Source organism: Cetorhinus maximus, chromosome 24 (genome assembly GCF_964194155.1).
Source record: "Cetorhinus maximus chromosome 24, sCetMax3.hap1.1, whole genome shotgun sequence".
Classification (NCBI taxonomy): Eukaryota; Metazoa; Chordata; class Chondrichthyes; order Lamniformes; family Cetorhinidae; genus Cetorhinus; species Cetorhinus maximus.
The window spans coordinates 11,469,688-11,487,692 of NC_135902.1; the positions used below are offsets into that span (position 1 = coordinate 11,469,688).

At 44.7% G+C, this 18,005-nt stretch overlaps 1 protein-coding gene across 8 annotated transcripts in view; it reads right to left on the reverse strand.

The window, feature by feature from the left end:
• Nucleotides 1-18,005, reverse strand: part of LOC144699643 (putative uncharacterized protein MYH16) — a 298,882-nt gene that overhangs the window by 178,983 nt on the left and 101,894 nt on the right. For 4 of the 8 annotated variants that reach the window (XM_078570734.1, XM_078570732.1, XM_078570741.1 and 1 more), the window contains exon 2: nucleotides 15,364-15,591. The exons of the other annotated variants lie outside the window; for them this stretch is intronic. In XM_078570734.1, coding sequence (XP_078426860.1) covers nucleotides 15,364-15,591 — 228 coding nt within the window. The remainder of the gene's footprint in view (nucleotides 1-15,363; nucleotides 15,592-18,005) is intronic. 8 annotated transcript variants of the gene reach the window in all.

Below are 18,005 nucleotides of genomic sequence, written 5' to 3' on the forward strand. Positions count from 1 at the left end.
AAGATGAAGATGAGGAGGAATTTCTTCTCTCAGAGGGTCATTAATGTTTGGAATTTTCTTCCCCAGTGAGCAGTGGGGGCTGGGTCACTGAATACATTCAAGGCTGAGTTAGACAGACTTTTGATTGACAAGGGAGTGGGGTAGGGCTGGGGGAGGTTGGACAGTGGATTGGGGGCAGGGGGGGAGGTGGAGGTTGGAGGGAGTGGTTGGGAGGTTGCAGAGGGATAGTTGGGAAGGTTGGAGGGGGTGGGGTAGGTTAGAGGGGGTGTCAGGGAGTTTTTGGGGCAGGTTGGAGAGGGTGGGGGTAGGTTGTGGGGCTTGGGGAAGGTTGGAGGGGAGGTTGGGGGGGCAGGTTGGGGGTGGTTGTGGGGGTTGAGGATGGGGGCGGTCACTTTTAAGGTTGAGTATCACACAACTGTGCACTTCTCAAAATTCTCTTTTGAATTTAAACCAGCATATAAATAGCATTCTAACTTTCTATTATGCTCTAAAGTAGACACTATTCTGATGACATGCTGTTGATGTACCAGAGACTTGAGAACCCTGGGCCTCAACAAAATAAATGTAAATAACTAAAAACCGGGAGTGATACAAAACAGGGTGTTGACTCACTATGGACCATTTTATTACTCTTGCAAAGACTGGGAATGAAACCCCTATATTTGTTACAAACAGATTGTTTAAAAGAAGGTTTTACAAATCTCTACTCCATCCTAGAATCACCCCATCCTACATCATCCTGTTTAAAATCTAGCAGAAGGTGGTCCCACCATGGGACTAGCATTTCTCTGGGGGTGAGGATTCCCAACCGCCCATTGTAACTTTGGCAAAAAAGAAATCCCAGAAAAACAGCATAAAGGGCTTTTACCATAAACAGCCTTTATAGAAACCCAATCCTATGACTTAAGTGCTTCTAGGAATGATTTCTCTTGGGATTTTGCTGTCATACTCTTTTCTTGCTGTTGAAGTTTTTTATTTATTAATTACATTTTTCCATTTAATTTGCTTGCTTCTGTCACACCTCAAACGACAATTAGAATGAAAAAAATACTATTTGCACATTTATTTAGTACAAATGTAATGTAACATCATATGGAACCCGTGTATAGTCTGTAAATTCACAGTGTACAACAGAATTGTACAAAAGGCACCAGAGAAGTCAGAATGGTATGGTTGTATCAACTACCGAGTTGAATTATTTTGTAAATGTTGTGATTTCTTTGCAGTCATTTTCCTAACATCAGTTGATTGCTCTGTGATTAATTATCCTTACAGACTCAGCATTGGGCCTCCAATTTCACCATTGCTACAGTCACTTTGCCTACTGAATGCAAGGGTAATGAAAGAAAGACAAAACCTACATTTATACAGCACCTGTCATGATGTCTCAAATTGCCTTAGAGCCATTTAAGTACTTTTGAGTTGTAGTCACTGGTATGATGTAGGCAATGTTATCAAATGGCAGAGCAGGCTTGAGGCACCGAATGGCCTACTCCTGCTCCTAATGCACACATTCATATGTCATTCTGGGTGGATGAGATGAGCTGGGGGAAGATGAGATGATTGAGGGGGAGGGGAAACAAGGGGCCCAGAGACAGGAGAAGCACCAGGGCCCTTGATTTCTTTCCCTGGCCCTGGGGACAGGCAGGAAAGTGGAGTTAAGGCCACAATCAGATCAGCATGATTTTATTGACTGACAGAGTAGGCTCACAGGGGAAAATGGCCTACTTCTGCTCCTATTTCTCATCTTTTATATGCAGGGCAGACAGTAACAATAATGGACAGATATGGACATATTATATAGATTATATTATATTATACATATTATACAGATATCAGGTTGACACTAACATTGCTGATAATATTTTAAACTTGTCCAAGTTTTAAAGGAGATAGTTCAACTTTTTCATATTCTCTATCAGTTCACCACCTGCAAATACATAATAACTTTCCAACCTAAAGAAGATCTAAATATAATAAATCATATAAACATTTACATCAATAAACAGCCCACAAATTATTCTAACTGTTACAAAAAATGTCGGCCATGGCTTAATTGGTAGCACTCTCACCTTTGAGTCGGAAGATTGTGGGTTTAAGTCCAAGTCCCGAGGGTTGAGCAGAAAGTCTAGGCAGGCACTTCGCTGCAGCACTGGAGGGCAACTGCACTGTCGGATATACCATCTCTTGGATGAGACAGTGAACCTAGGGCCTGTCTGCCCTCTCAAGTGGATGTAAAAGATCCCGTGGCACTTTTCAAATCAGAGCAGGGGAGTTCTCCCAGTGACCTGGCTAATAATCATCCCTCAGTCAACATCAATGAAACAGATTATTTGGTCATTATCACATTGCTGTTTATGGGAGTTTGCTGTGCATAAACTGGATGTCGCATTTCTTACGACGGTGACTATGCTTCAAAAGTACTTCATTGGTTGTGCAACTTTGGAATGTCCTCAGGCTCTAAAGTCCTTTTCTTTAACAGAGGCTCATATGAATTAGCAAAACATGAATACAAATATCATAAAGACTTACTATATAAGAGCGAGAGAGAGAAAGAGTACGAATAAGAGAGGCCGGATCAGATTTAAGGCCAGGGAACTAAGTAGAGGCTGTGCTCAGGGAGTGGAGGAGATGGTGAGTCCTAAAGATTGGGAAGGCGCAGTGCTGAGGGTGGGAGAGAACAGAGGGAATGGACGTATTGATACCATGCAGGAAAACAACAGGAAAATGTTGACTCCAATGGCAGATTGTCGGCATTAGGTTTGTGCAGGGATGCGCAACGTCTAGGACCTGGGAGCACTCAGGAAACACCAGGTTCTGACCAGGAGGGCACCATGTTGCCCCTGGTGATTTAAAAGGACAAAAGTCAGCTCTCCATATGAGTGAATGAGGAGCTCTCAGTGTGCATACACTTTCATGCATTTTTTAAGCTGAGCCTTTACTGAGCAGTTGAATGTATCCAGAAGGGTGCAGAGATATCTGTGAGGATTGATGGGGTGCAGTGGACTGCATGGAGAGAAAGTTGTTGGAATAATTGAATAATGGGATCAATACTTTTATATGCAAGCTTATGATTGAAGAGGAAGAGCCAGATTCTGCTCTCTGTGTCAAATGAGCAGCTCCAGGCACTCAATGCATTTGCATTTGAGTAGATATATTTTAGAAATTGGAATAGATAGGAATAGTTGGATGTGAACACGTGTTTGCCCTTTGCCAGTCTGGTCACTGACCCGGGTGGCAGTGGTATTGCGTATTTCAAATTTCAAATCTGCGAAACTTCAACAGCACATCACAGAGTCAGACGCCTAATTTCCCTAAACAGGGTAAAATCTGAACTAACTGTGTGCCTCTCATGTCAGCTACAGGCTTAATGACGGCCTAGTATGAGTATCAGTCCAAGTGTGGATAATTGGCCGTTCACCTGGGCAATAGATCATATTAGGCCAATGAAGGAGGGAAAGATGGGAAAAATAATGATAACTAATACTGCAGCAAATTGTCTTATTTTGGAACAAGAGTGTAATCGGTCTAAACCATTTCTATTCTCTCAGGATAGTAGAGAATTTGAATGTGAATGAGCTCTGCCATCACTTATAGCTTACAGATAACCAATCTCCTGCCCTCCTCCCTATCAAAGACCTTCCCTTTTGCTCTTCTTCACCCCCCTCCCCACTTTCACTTGCTCAAGATCTTTAACTTTCCTCATTCCTGATGAAAGGTCACAGACCTGAAATGTTAACTATATTTCTCCCTCCACAGATGCTGTCTGACCTGCTGAGTGTTTCTAGCATTTTCCCTTTCTATCCCATGAATATATATATTTTTAATATAGAATTGAGGAGTGTTCAGAATAAAAGCTGCTCCGCTACAGTTCCTTTCCCTTTGTCAACATGGAACAATCATTTCATGAGTCTCAGAAACTGAACAGTGACCAAAAAGAGTGAGATTAGCAACCATTTATTCCAAAGAGAAAATAATTTTCCTTAAGTTGATTAAACATGATGTAACATTTATCTGACCCATACATTCTGAAGTTAAGTCCAATTATTTACGAGCTTGACGCAGACAAAAAGTACATTAAATTAGATAAGGGTTAGAGAGGTCCACAAACTAGACTCCTCAGATACTGAAGCAGTCCACGTTCAAATGCAGCAAGACCTGGACAATATCCAGGCTTGGGCTGACAATTGGCAAGTAATATTCGCACCACACAAGTGCCAGGTAATGACCATCTCCAACAAGAGAGAATCTAACCGTCGCCCCTTTATATTCAATGGCATTACCATCGCTGAATCCCCTGCTATCAACATCCTAGGGGGTTACCATTGACCTGAAATGGAACTGAAGTAGCCATATGAATATTGTGGCTACAAGAGCAGGTCAGGGGCTAGGGGTTTTGCGGTGAGTAACTCACCTCCTGACTCCCCAAAAGCCTGTCCACCATCTATAAGGCACAAGTCAGGAGTGTGATGGAATACTCTCCACTTGCCTGGATAAGTGCAGCTCCATCAACATTCAAGAAGCTCGACACCATCCAGAACAAAGCAGCCCACTTGATTGGTATCCCATCCACAAACATTCACTTTCTCCACCACCGACACACAGTAGCAGCAGCATGTACTATCTACAAGATGCACTACAGGAACTCACCAAGGCTCCTTAAACAGCACCTTCCAAACCTTCGACCACTAACATCTAGAAGGATGAGGGCAGCAGATGCATGGGAACACCATCCTGCAAGTTCCCCTTCTAGCCACACACCATCCTGACTTGGAAATATATCGCCGTTCCTTCACTGTCTCTGGGTCAAAATCCTGGAACTCCCTCCCTAACAGCACTGTAGGTGTACCTATACCACATAGACTGCAGTGGTTCAAGAAGGCAGCTCACCACCACCTTCTCAAGGGCAATTAGGGATGGGCAATAAATGCTGGCCTAGCCAATGATATCCACATTCTATGAATGAATTAAAAAAAATGACATCACATGAGAAACCAGCTAACAACTAACTATACCTCTACTTACTGAGTGCCAGTGAATTAGCATCAATATTTGGGTTGTAATATGTGGTTTACTTCAAGTGAGGCACCAAAAGAATTCAAATAAAGACGAGATGCACAGATGTTATTCATCTCTTTCTAAATGTGGGGCTTTTTCCCGTAAGGATTCAGATGTGGTCTGCTTTCCACTGAACCACTACTATTGTATAACTTGAAAACTCACATTCCTTCCGAAACAGGGATAAAACTACATTTAAAGCATTTCTTGGGCATGTAATAAGAACTTATGATTTAGAAAGTCTGGTGCTAATGGGAAAGATTGATGGTAAAAGAGATTGAGGTAGGCAAAGAAAGACCTTTCTAAACAGCCTCACAAATTGGATGGACATACCACCAACAAAGATGATCCAGGCCTTTACAGAAAGATTAACATGGAGGTCCATGGTGGTCAATGCCCACTTGGGGCATGGTACCTGAAGAGAGCAATAGCATCTAGAAGGGTTTGTGTATGAGTTAAATACCCACTTGGCCCAGAGGTACAGTGTCTGGAAGAACTATCAAACTCAAGATGGTCCTCATCACTTTGAAGGTTTTTCTGAGCTATCCATCCTCTTGAAGTTTACATTAAAAAGAGCCACCATTTTATAGTTGGTCAACCTGTATAGAAATACAGGTCAAAATGAAATACTTCAAAATACCAAAGCATTGCACAGACTTCCCTTCACAGTTCATATCTTCATAAAAGCATGATTTTGTTTAGATCTCCCAAAACCCAAATAAAGTTTACACCAATTGCAGCAATGATTTGACTGCTATTTATTTGAAATGCAATGAGGATAGATTGGTTGCAGAGAGTTCCTTTGTGGCATATGTTTGTTGTAACGCTGAAAAACGATAAGGACTGAGCCACATGAAGAGAGGAGCCTAGAAGTGTAGGCCTAAGACCTGGATACTGGGCAGGGTCTGGGTGAGGCCAACAGGATTAATTCAGCTGTCAAACAAAATGACTTTTCACCCAAATCTGGTGTCTCATTTTTAGGTATTGTCTCTTTAAACTCAAGTTTATAAAAAGACACTTGAAACACAAAATCCACGCTGTTCAGTTCAGTACTGTCAGGGGTGCCAACCTTTAAGATGAGACATTAAAGTGAGGCCCTGTCTGCACTCTCAGGTGAAAGATCCCTTGGCACTAGTTGAAGCAGAGCAGGGGCATTCTTGTGATGCCCCGGTCAATATGTAGATTATCTGGTTATCATCACGTTGCTGCTTGTGGAAGCTTGCTGTGTGTGAGTTCGCTGTCAAGGCTCGCGCATTGCAACAGTGACCACACTTCAGGTTCATTGGCTATAAATTACTTTGGGACATTCTGAGATTGTGATAGGCATGACACAAATAGAAGCCCTTTCTTTCTACTCTTAGTAGCCGAGTGCTAGCTCAGTGCTGGTTGCCTGGTTTGTAAAATACTCATGGCAACTAAGTGGGTGTCAGGCACTACTGAGACTGCAGCATCTTCACAGGGGCAATCACCAAGGCAGGAATTTTGCCCCAGTGGAGGCAGGCATTGGAGACAGGACGGAGGGGGCAGGCGCCTAATTTTGCACGGCGAGCCATTATGCCAGTTTACTGGTATCATTCTACCCTGCCACCCTCCCCCCCGCCCCCCACCCCGAGATGCTTTGGGAAAAGCCAGGGTCGGTGCAGAGGGCTAGCTGTTATAACTAAAAGGCCAAGCACGGCCACGGATCAGGGCCTACTGGTTTCCCCTCGCAATGGTGGGACAGCAGCTGTGGCCATTTTTAACTTCAAAAGTTGTGAATGTGCTGAGCGGGAGCCTCAAGGTGGAGGTGCCCCCCACCCCCCCCCCACCTCTCTCTCTCTCTCCCTTAACTGCAATGTCAGACAGCAGCTTTTTCCATGCTGGAGGGCCTCCTATTGGCCCCTCCAGCTTCAAGAGACTGACTGCCAACCATCCTTAATTGGATGGGGAGCATGTCCTCTGGCCACTATTTGGCCAATTCAGGCAAAATTGATGTCTGATGACTGCTCCCAGCACACTCCTGGGTCGGGGCCCCATTTGGCCCCAACAATGGGTCCTGATCCAAAATGCAGGATCCCACCCCCATTCTCAGCTAGATTGTTGGGGGTGGGGGGAATTCAATAGATGGTGCAGCACCCAAAGCTCACTGGAATTGCTCACGTTCTGTTGCTGAGATTCCTATCTTGCACCGCACTATTTCCTGCGACTGATGGCCAGCTGATTCCCAGCCAGCAGTCCAGCTCAGTGCTGGCCCAGGATACTTCTATGAGTCGAACCTGGAAAAACAGTTGGATCCAGCAGAAATCATGGGAACAGAGCACATCTTACACCGATGGGAACGGACTTGGTTTCAACCGGCAGAAGCTGACGCTGTTCCCTAAGTAAGACAAAAAATAAAACTTCGAGACTTTGAGAGGCCGGGGTGCGTCATGGCGACTGGGGCGGGGGGAGTCATGGCGACTGGGGCGGGGGGGAGTCATGGCGACTGGGGCGGGGGGGAGTCATGGCGACTGGGGCGGGGGGGAGTCATGGCGACTGGGGCGGGGGGGGTGTCATGGCGACTGGGGCGGGGGGGAGTCATGGCGACTGGGGCGGGGGGGGTGTCATGGCGACTGGGGCGGGGGGGAGTCATGGCGACTGGGGCGGGGGGGAGTCATGGCGACTGGGGCGGGGGGGAGTCATGGCGACTGGGGCGGGGGGAGTCATGGCGACTGGGGCGGGGGGGAGTCATGGCGACTGGGGCGGGGGGAGTCATGGCGACTGGGGCGGGGGGGGTGTCATGGCGACTGGGGCGGGGGGAGTCATGGCGACTGGGGCGGGGGGAGTCATGGCGACTGGGGCGGGGGGGAGTCATGGCGACTGGGGCGGGGGGAGTCATGGCGACTGGGGCGGGGGGGAGTCATGGCGACTGGGGCGGGGGGAGTCATGGCGACTGGGGCGGGGGGGGTGTCATGGCGACTGGGGCGGGGGGGAGTCATGGCGACTGGGGCGGGGGGGAGTCATGGCGACTGGGGCGGGGGGGAGTCATGGCGACTGGGGCGGGGGGGAGTCATGGCGACTGGGGCGGGGGGGAGTCATGGCGACTGGGGCGGGGGGAGTCATGGCGACTGGGGCAGGGGGGAGTCATGGCGACTGGGGCAGGGGGGAGTCATGGCGACTGGGGCAGGGGGGAGTCATGGCGACTGGAGCGGGGGGAGTCAAGGCGACTGGGGCATCACAGCAACTTCAATTTAAATGCAGCCCATACTGATGAGGAAATCTCTTCTCTGCTGGCTGCGAGGGTCCCTACTACTAGTTTAGGCTACTTCAATGATACTTCAGAGTTGTCTTTCTCGGCAGACTGCCTCACTTAAAAAGGCAACAGAGAGCTCCCCAATGACTCAGCTGGTTAAAATGATGAATAGCTGGGCCAGAGAAATCAGGATAGTCACAGCTTCAATACAGACACGAGCTGGGGTGGTAACTGGAATAGTACAAATAGCCTCACTCCCTTGGGTGCGAGGGGGGTAAAATCACACAGATTGCTGCCCTCAGTCACTATCTAGTGACCTACTGGAGGGGCAGACGGGCTGACGTTGAATCAAGCTATCATCGCATTTGAGTGTGACACCCAAAGATATTGCACTAGTCAGCCACGCAAATCTCAAAAGCAGCCACTCTTTCCTCACTGATTGCAACATTTGATGACTTTTATTTTCTGAGCAAGAGTGAAAACAGAAACATAAGCTCAAAATTCCTGCTGCCAAAGTCAGTAGGAGCATTTCTTACATTCAGGATGTTATTAAAACATGAGTTGTGACTGTTGCTCAGAAAACATGGCTTTTGTTAATACCTCTTCAAAAGAGGAATGTCACATCAAAGTGTTAATTGTTCAACTCTAGTTGTCGCCATCTGCAATTTGTACCCTCCTATGTTTTAAGGTTTTAAAAACAGAACCTATTTGGAATGTCCAAAAGATTGATCAACATCTTAAAATATAAAGAACATAATAGGAGCAAGAGTAGACCACTCAGCCCCTCAAGCCTGCTCTGCCAGTCAGTAAGATCATGGCTGATCTTTCCTGTTTGTCCCCCACAACCCTGGACTCCCTTATCAATCACAAATCTGTCCAACTCAGCCTTGAATATATTCAATGATCCAGCCTCCACTGCTTACTGGGGAAGAGAATTCCAAACACTAACGACCCTCAGGGAGAAGAAATTCCTCCTCATCTCCATCTTAAATGGGAGGCGCCTTACTTTGAAACTGTGTCCCTGGTTCTAGCTTCCCCCACATGGGGAAACATCCTCTCAGCATATATCCTGTCAAGCCCCTCAGAATCTTATAGTTTCAATAAGATCACCTCTCATTCTTCTAAACTCTGATTAGTATAGACCTAATCTTTTCCATAAGGCAAACACCTCATACAAGGGATCAGCCAAGTGAACCTTCTCTGAACTGCTTCCAATGCAAGTATGCTCCTCCTTAAATAAGGTGACCAAAACTGTACACAGTACTCTAGGTGTGCTCTCACCAGTACCTTGCACAGTTGTAACAAGCCTTCCCTTCTTCTGCACTCCATCCCCCTTGAAATAGAGGCTAACATTACATTTGCCTTCCTAATTACTTGCTGCACCTGCATTCATGTACAAGGAGACCCAGGTCCCTCTGTACCACAGCATTCTGCAGTCTCTCTCCATTTAAATAATATTCTGCTTTTCTATTCTTCCTGTGGGCAAGCTTACATTTTCAAACATTATATGCCATCTGCCAAATTTTTGCCCAATCACTTAACCTATCTCTAGCCCTTTGCAGACCCTTTGTATCTTCCTCACAACTTGCTTTCCTACCTATCTTAGGATCATCAACAAATTTGGCTACAGTAGAGTTGATCCCTTCATCTAAGTCATTAATATAGATCATAATTAGTTGAGGTCCAAGCACTAACCCCTGTGGTACTCCACTAGTCATAGTCTGTCATCCTGAAAATGACCCATTATCCTGACACTGTTTGCTGTTAGTTAACCAGGCCTCAATCCATGCTAATATATCACCCCTAATACCATAAGCTCTTACCTTGCATAGTAGTCTTTTATGTGGCACCTTATTAAATGCCTTTTGGAAATCCAAATACACTACATCTACTAGTTCCCCTTTAACAACTTTGCTTGTTACATCCTCAAGAACTAATAAATTTGTCAAACACAATTTCCCTTTCATAAAACCATACTGACTCTGCTTGATTGTTTTAGGATTTTCTAAATTCCTTTGGCTGTTCCTAATAGGCAGAGTATAGACTGTACTCAACCAGCCCACACTTGCAAAACCGAAAAAATGTCCACTGTTAGATGTGATTCCGTGATTGGGCAGCACTGCATGAATGATCCTAAGTGCGTTAAGAGCTACGCTAACAACCAATTTAAGATAATCAGTTGAGCTCGTATCATGGTTCATTTACATTTGCTAGAAGCGACATACATTCATGTGCAAGGACCCATTCTCTGGAAACAAAACAAATGTGTTCAAGCCTCGCACCTTTTTTGAATTACCCAAAAGCACGGGGAACCTATAGCTCCTTGTGGCTTTCTCCATAGCAACGCTGCAGCCAATCAAAGTCGACTTGCCAGCCAATCAACATCCCTTTTCTCCCGTAGTATAAATTGTTGTGATTGTTTGAAATTTGGCATTCTTGCATTTGTCCTGATAAGTGCAAGACAAAAAGCTTTGGTAACATGTCTCTTCTTTCAGCAATATTCGATTTTCTGAATGGCTTGCTACACATTACTGGTCCGAAATAGCCCGATCTCCGGTAGGTTCTAGAACATATTACTCTAAGAAACTATCCTGACTACATTCTTATGAACCCATCCTCTAGGCCACATTTGTCAATTTGACTTGTCCAATCAATGTGAAGGTTAAAGTCACCCATGATTATTGCAGTACCCTTCATGCAAGCCCCCATTATTTATTGATGTATACTCTGTTCTGCTATGTAGCTATTGTTAGGGGTCCTACAAACTACTCCCACCAGTGATTTCTCTCCTTTGCTATTTCTAATCTCCACTCAAACTGATTCAACATTTTCTGAACCAAGATCATTTCTCACTATTGTACTGATCTCTTCATTTAGCTACCCCACCTCCTTTTCCTTTCCTCCTGTCCTTCTGAAATGTCAAATACCCTTGGATATTCAGGTGCCAGCCTTGGTCACCTTGCAACCTCATCTTTGTAATGGCTATCATATACTCATTTATTTCTATTTGTGCTATCGATTCATCCATCTTGTTATAAATGCAGTGAGCATTCATATAAAGAGCATTAATTCTGTTTTTTTTAAACCTTTTTGCCCCTATTCTGACCTTATTTTGCTGGCACATCCTTGTATTTGTCCACTCTGTCCCTTCCTGTCACACTCCGGTTATCATTACCCTGTACCAATGCCTCATCTTTTCTCTTTAACTTTCCAAATCTCCCTTTTGTGAATCCTCCCTGTATTTAGTTTAAAGCTATATCTATAGCCCTAATTATATGATTCACCAGGACACCAGTCCCAACGTAGTTCAGTTAAGGACTGTCCAAACAGTACAGCTACCTCTTTCCCCAGTCCTGATGCCAGTGCCCCATGCATTGAAACCTATTTCTCCCACACCAATCTCTGAACCATGCATTCAACTCTCTAATCTTATTTAACCTGTGCAAATTTGCTTGTGGCTCAGGTGGTATCCCAAGTTAATTCATTCTGAAATCAGATGGTGAAGTCCGGAACCAGATGCCAATCTTTTTACTTAACACTAGCTTTATTTACAGAATGCAGCATTCCATATGTCTGGGTTAGGGCTCCTCCCTCACCTCCACCCAGTGTCCTAGTAGTCTTTCTTTATACTCTTCTTGAGTAACAACTAAACAAATAAACTAATTAACTAATTGACAGCAAAGGGACAGCTCAAGATGCTTGCTTAAATCAATGCCCTTCACCTATCACTACGATAGTACAAATAACATACCACTAACAATCCAGAGTACCTTTGTGGTGCTATTTGCAATTTAACCCTTTGCTGCTCCTACTCCTTTAGCAGAACCACTTTCTTAATCCTACCCATGTCATTGGTACCCACGTGGACTGCAACAACTGAATCCTTCCCCTCCCACTCCAAGTTTCTTTCCAGCCCCAAGGAGATGTCGTTAACCTTGGCATCAGGCTGGCAATGCAGCCTCCTGGACTCACGCTCTTGGTTGCAGAGAGCTGTGCCTATCCCCCTAACTATACTGTTAACCTTCTACAACTACATTCATTTTAACTCCCCCGCACTTGAATGGCTCCCTGCACAAAGGTGGCATGGTCAGTTTGCTCATCCTCCTTGCACTCCCTTCTCTTGTCCACACACCAGCTGCAGGAACCTCAAACCTGTTGGACACTTACAAGGGCTAAGGCTCCTCTGGTGCCACTTTCTGGATCCCCAAATCTGCCTCACTCATAGTCACATCCTCTTGTCTCTGACCATAGGCCAAATTCATAGTACCTAGCCTAAAGGGTATGACTGGTTCCTGGAACAAGGTGTCCAGGTAGCTTCCCCCCTTCCCTGATGGGCCTCAGTGTCCAAAGCTTGGACTGCAGCTCACAGCTCTGAGCTGAAGTTCTTCAAGCTGCAGATGTAGTTGAGGTGGATCACACAGGTGTCCATCAGTACCCACATGCTACAGCTGCTACACATCACCTATGCTGCCATATTTACTGTATTTTATTTAACAAACTAGGTTTAGAAATATCACTCAACTATTATCTGTAGTTATATCATCTGGTTTAACTAGTTAAGCTATAAATTTAATGCAATATTTATATCTCCGCTTCACCAGTTTAAGCTCCTTCACTCCTTTATAGAGGTACAAAAAAAACTTAAAACTCACCTACCTGCTCACCTAACTAATGCTTCCAAGCTTCTGCTCCCATGTCTTGCTGCAGGTCTCTGGCTTCCTGTCTTGGGCCACGCTCTTTTTTGTAAAAGGTCAGAACAGCCCTCCTCCCTCACTGCACTTACCAAATACCCAAGCTCACCCTCTGTTTCAAGCTGCACTCAGTCCTGAGTTGCAATCTTTGTACTTGCTTACTCAGAGGTAAAGACAGGGAATACAAGAACACAAGAAATAAGAGCAGTAGAAGACAAAATGCCCTGTCGAGCCTTCTCCGCTATTCAATGCAATCATGGCTGATCTTGGGCTTCAACTCAATTTTCTTGTCTGCTCCTGATATCCCTTAATTCCCCAAGAGACCAAAAGCCTGTCTTTCCCAGCCAACAATGGAGCAGCGAAAACAATGTCTTCACTGGGTGCTTTAGAGTGGGGTCCCTTCATCGGCTCTTGGCTCCGAGGATTCGCTTCAATGAATCACCCTTACCGTGAAGCCTATATTTAGAGTGGTCTTTGAGCTATTGGCTCTTTTGAAGCTGCTGGCCAGTTTTCTTTTGCTAACTTCCCAGACTGGCATGTGACAAGCTGGGTGGCATGACAAAGAAAAGCATCCTGTAAGGGAGAACCACAAACACAGCATTGGCGGGGGGGGGGGGGGGGCATGGATTTTCAGCTCTGTTACTATGAAGATACATAAAACAGAACCAACTGTTCAAATATAAAGTTACGTTCCCAGATGACATTGTCAAAGTCACATTTATTGCCCGCCCCTAATTGTCCTCAGAATGTGGTGTGGGTATTCTCTTCAAACCACTGCAGTCATTGCACTGAAAGTGCTTCGACTATTTTCGTATAGACATAGAATTAGCACATTGAAAACTCTAAGCAATATTCCCCCACAGAATATTGCAACAATGTACAATGTTCCTGTTCTCTTGAATATTGCCATTTCAGTTGCCCTGATGGGTTCAGGATCCTGATGGGTTCAGGATCCTGATGGGTTCAGGATCCTGATGGGTTCAGGATGTGGATTAGGGTCCTAAGCCATGCAGCCCACATTCAATCCTTTCACTGTGCTGAGTGAGCTAGGGTCAGTCACAGAGGTAGGAGGGGTGTTGCATCCCAGTCCCAGCACCACGGACTAAGGGAAGGGAAGGGAAATAAATCAAGGAAGGGTTCCTGATTCCGACCGCCATTCAGATTTCCCTCCTGGAAACATGAATTACCTGTTCATGCAACAGGAATGGCCATGCTGGATGTGGGGGTATTGTCATGGGTTTGTGATCCCCTATGCAGTGAGCTCCTCATTCTCAACCACAGACATAGGCAGGTCCAAGTGGGGCACAAATCGCAGAAAGGGGAAGAGAGGGCAATCTAAGTGCAAGTCAAGACTATTGCATACTTCCTAACAGACATCACGATGGGCCGAAGGGCCTCTTTCTGTGCTATAAAACTCTATGAGATCAGCACTGCTTCTGATTTTGCTCGGGATATGGGTGATGTGCACAAAGCTGGAGAAAAACACGAGGAGACAGAGGGAAACAGGAGGAGGAAAGTAACAAAGTGAAACAGGAATTAAAGGAGCCCTGCTCTTAAAACAGTGAAGGTTTTCTTTTCTGAAGGCCATTATGAAAGTGTTGTGTACCTCCATCATTGAACCACTTGCATGAGTCATCCTCACAATCAACACCGAGCTCAGCTCTCTGCCTTTATTTCCACTCCAAACAAGAAAAAAACAAGTTTAGCCCAACACATTAAAAAATAGACGGTGCCCCTTTAATGGCCTAAAGAGTGAAATGATTTTTGGATTAGTCACTGAAACAGTGTTCTTTCTCACCATGTACATGCCAATTGAGAGTGATGATCTTATTAAAGGATTAGGCATCAATTTGGACAAATTGCTTTGCCGGATAAAGTGCAAATTTAATTCTTAAACGGTCCTTCGGATGAGATTGATCAAGATTGGATTTTTGAATTAATCAGGAGATTGATTCAATTTCTCCCCCCCCCCCCCCCTTCACAAATGCACAAGATCGCAGTTAGACTGCAGCAAGGCGCTCACCTCTTCAGGCAATTCGCTAATCACAATACACTCCGATCTATTAAAGATCCCCTTCCAACTCCCAATGCACAGGCTTCCCCCCGATTCAATTCGAATAAAGCCCATTGCCTCGGCTTTACGTCCCCTGGATAACCAAGTGCAGGAATGCACTGTCCACATCCCACCTGGGGACCCATCACAATTCAGAAGGCTCATCACTGCAAAGGGCTTGTTCTGCTGGTCTGCTCGCCCTGGGCTGGTGATTAAATGATTAATGGGCGCTGTGCTATCGATTTGGCCGCATTTTGCCTGTAGTTTACAAGAGGTTGAATCCAAGCACGGCATTTTCCCCTTGGCCAATTAGTTATGCATTTATCAGGTTTCAAGTGAGCGCCACCCACCTGCTTCTCCGTCTCCACTTTGATGAGCGTGGACTCCAATTCTTCAATGTCTGCCCTGAGGTTGCAGCGCTCGGTCTCCAGCTTGCATTTCTGAGTGTTCAGTTCAGTGGTGCAGATCTCCTCCTCCAGCAGCCGCTCGTTCAGCTCTGCGACCTGCGACTCCAGTTCCAGCTTCACCTTCAGCAGCTGCGTGCAACGCTGCTCAATGTCAGTGAGGTTCCCCTGTTCCTGTGAAGATGATTGGCAGCTGCTCAGGGCAGGACTCTGATGATTTACAGTCTGCATTGTCTCTGTGTGCATAGAATCAGGGGTTGTGTGTGTGTGTGAGCACTGTCAGCATTCCTCAGTAAATGAAGACCAGGTTCCAATTCAGAACAGGAGAGTTTACTGTGTAAAGAAAACTAGACTGCCGAGCCTCTATTCTGCACCGACAGATCTGGTTACAACATCAACACACGAAATAGCTCTATTCCGAAGGAAAATGAAAGCTCTCATCTTGTATCTGCCTTTCTGACCCAGTTTAACAGGGTAGCAGAAGAGAGTGCCCAATCTGGAGGGGGTTATTTCATTCTGCCGTTGATGACCGTTTAAAAAGAATTGTACACTTTCTTTACAGGACGTTAAATGCTTCTACAACTGTACAGTCAAATCCAAACGCGCAGCTTTTCATAAATGTGCCTGTGCTGGTTAATAATGGTTATGTACCATTTGCCTTCTCTCTCTCTCTCTGGCCCTCTAAAGTTGGCAAATAACCAAATAAAAGGAGCCTCTATACATGCCATTACGTCTCAACCATAGCAGGTATAGCCAAGGAGATAAATGGAAATGCATTTTTTTTCATTTTTGTAACTTTCAATAATTTAATAAACTTCAATGTGACAGAGAAACCAAATGACAATTGGGCTGCCAGAAGTGCTTCTCCTGCTACCACAACCCCTATGAGCAACTGCTGTTCAACTTTGTACTTCCCAATGCTTACTGTTACTTTTTTAAAAGCAAGAAAGCAGCAGTGTTCTGATAAGGTCATTAGCCTACATGACACACTGAAGGTGGCAGTGAGAGTGAGCTAAATGAGCTTGTACTATACAGCTGAAGCTGACTGGAAGCCATACTTAATAACTTGTACCACTATTGATGTTAATTTTGTTTCTTTACTCCATTAGGCTCAGTTGCTTTTCTTGGATACATCACTTCCTGATGCCATTAGTTTTAAGAAACTTTGCATTAAGTTGGAGAAGAATCTGAATATTGCTCACACTAATAATTCCTGACAAATAACTCCCCCTTCCTGCTTCTGAAGGTGCAGTGGAGATTTCTACAGGTACCATAGGTCACCCAGTGCCTTTGTAAAGGTGGTCACTCTTGACTTGAGCCAAGACAGAGTGTCAGGATATTCAACCATGGAAAGCATCACAGCCAAGCTTGATTCTAGTCTCATTTGACATCCACACTCATGGGTTTTACAGTCAAGGGGTCTCTAGACAGTGATCAGGAGTTGGAACTCTAACTGATCTTCTACCTACCCCGAGCTCCAACTGCTGCCCCAGCCGACAGAGAATTAAACTTGAGATCTCTTGTTCTATATGGCTCCCATCTTTAACACAACTCAAAAGAGTAAAAAGAGAAAAGATGCTTATGGAAATACTCTTAAAGCAAGCAACTTTTCATGGAGCCTGACAGCACAGGAAGAGGCCATTCATTCCATTCTGTTGAAAGGGCCATCCAATCAATCCCTTTACCCATAACACTGTACTTTTTTCTTTTCAGTTATCTATTCAATCCCCTTTTGAAGTTACTATCAAATCTGCTTCCATCACCCTTTCAGACAGTGTGTTCCAGATGATCACAACTTACTATGTAAAATAATTTCTCTTCATTTCAAACTTCACTAAACTAAGATGCAGAAGCATATTGTACAATAACTAAGAAAACTTCATTAAAAACAAAGAATCAAATCATGTTCAAAAGCACAGCATAACTTTATTCTCAAAACTTAAAAAAAAAAGTTGTACTTGTGTTTCATTCTGGCCAGAATGATGATTAAACAAAATCATAATTTCATGCTACTAATTTTGAATATCAAATTTAATGTCCAATAAAAGATAACTGCCTTTACGGGTTGCACTAAAGATTAGCAGCAATGTGCATATAAGTCTAGGGAATTCCATGAAAATAGAAACAGAAGAATTACCTGGGAAATTCAAACACAAAACACACTCAAATACATTTGACTGTCAGGGAAACCAGACATTGAGATGTACTGGACTGTGGGAAGCATGGAAATCATTGGTGCTTAAATGCATAAAATCATAGAAATTAGACACCGTGAACAGACAGACCAACGGGGAACTAGTTATTAAGTCTCAGAGATGCACTAGAATCAAGAAACTTAGCACCTATAGAAACTTGATGCATGAGATTGACAGGGGAATGAAATATCAAGCAAATGCAAAGCCCTGGGAAATCAGTTGACACACGGAGCTGAGGAGCATTGACAAACGGATTCAGGGGAAACCAAACATTAAGACCACACATTTAAACTATGGCTTTATACTCTGCTGCGTGGGCTGCATCCTGGAAGAATCTCAAACACCTACTCAACAACATTCACAGCACAGGACGCAGTGCATGCCAGATTTTTC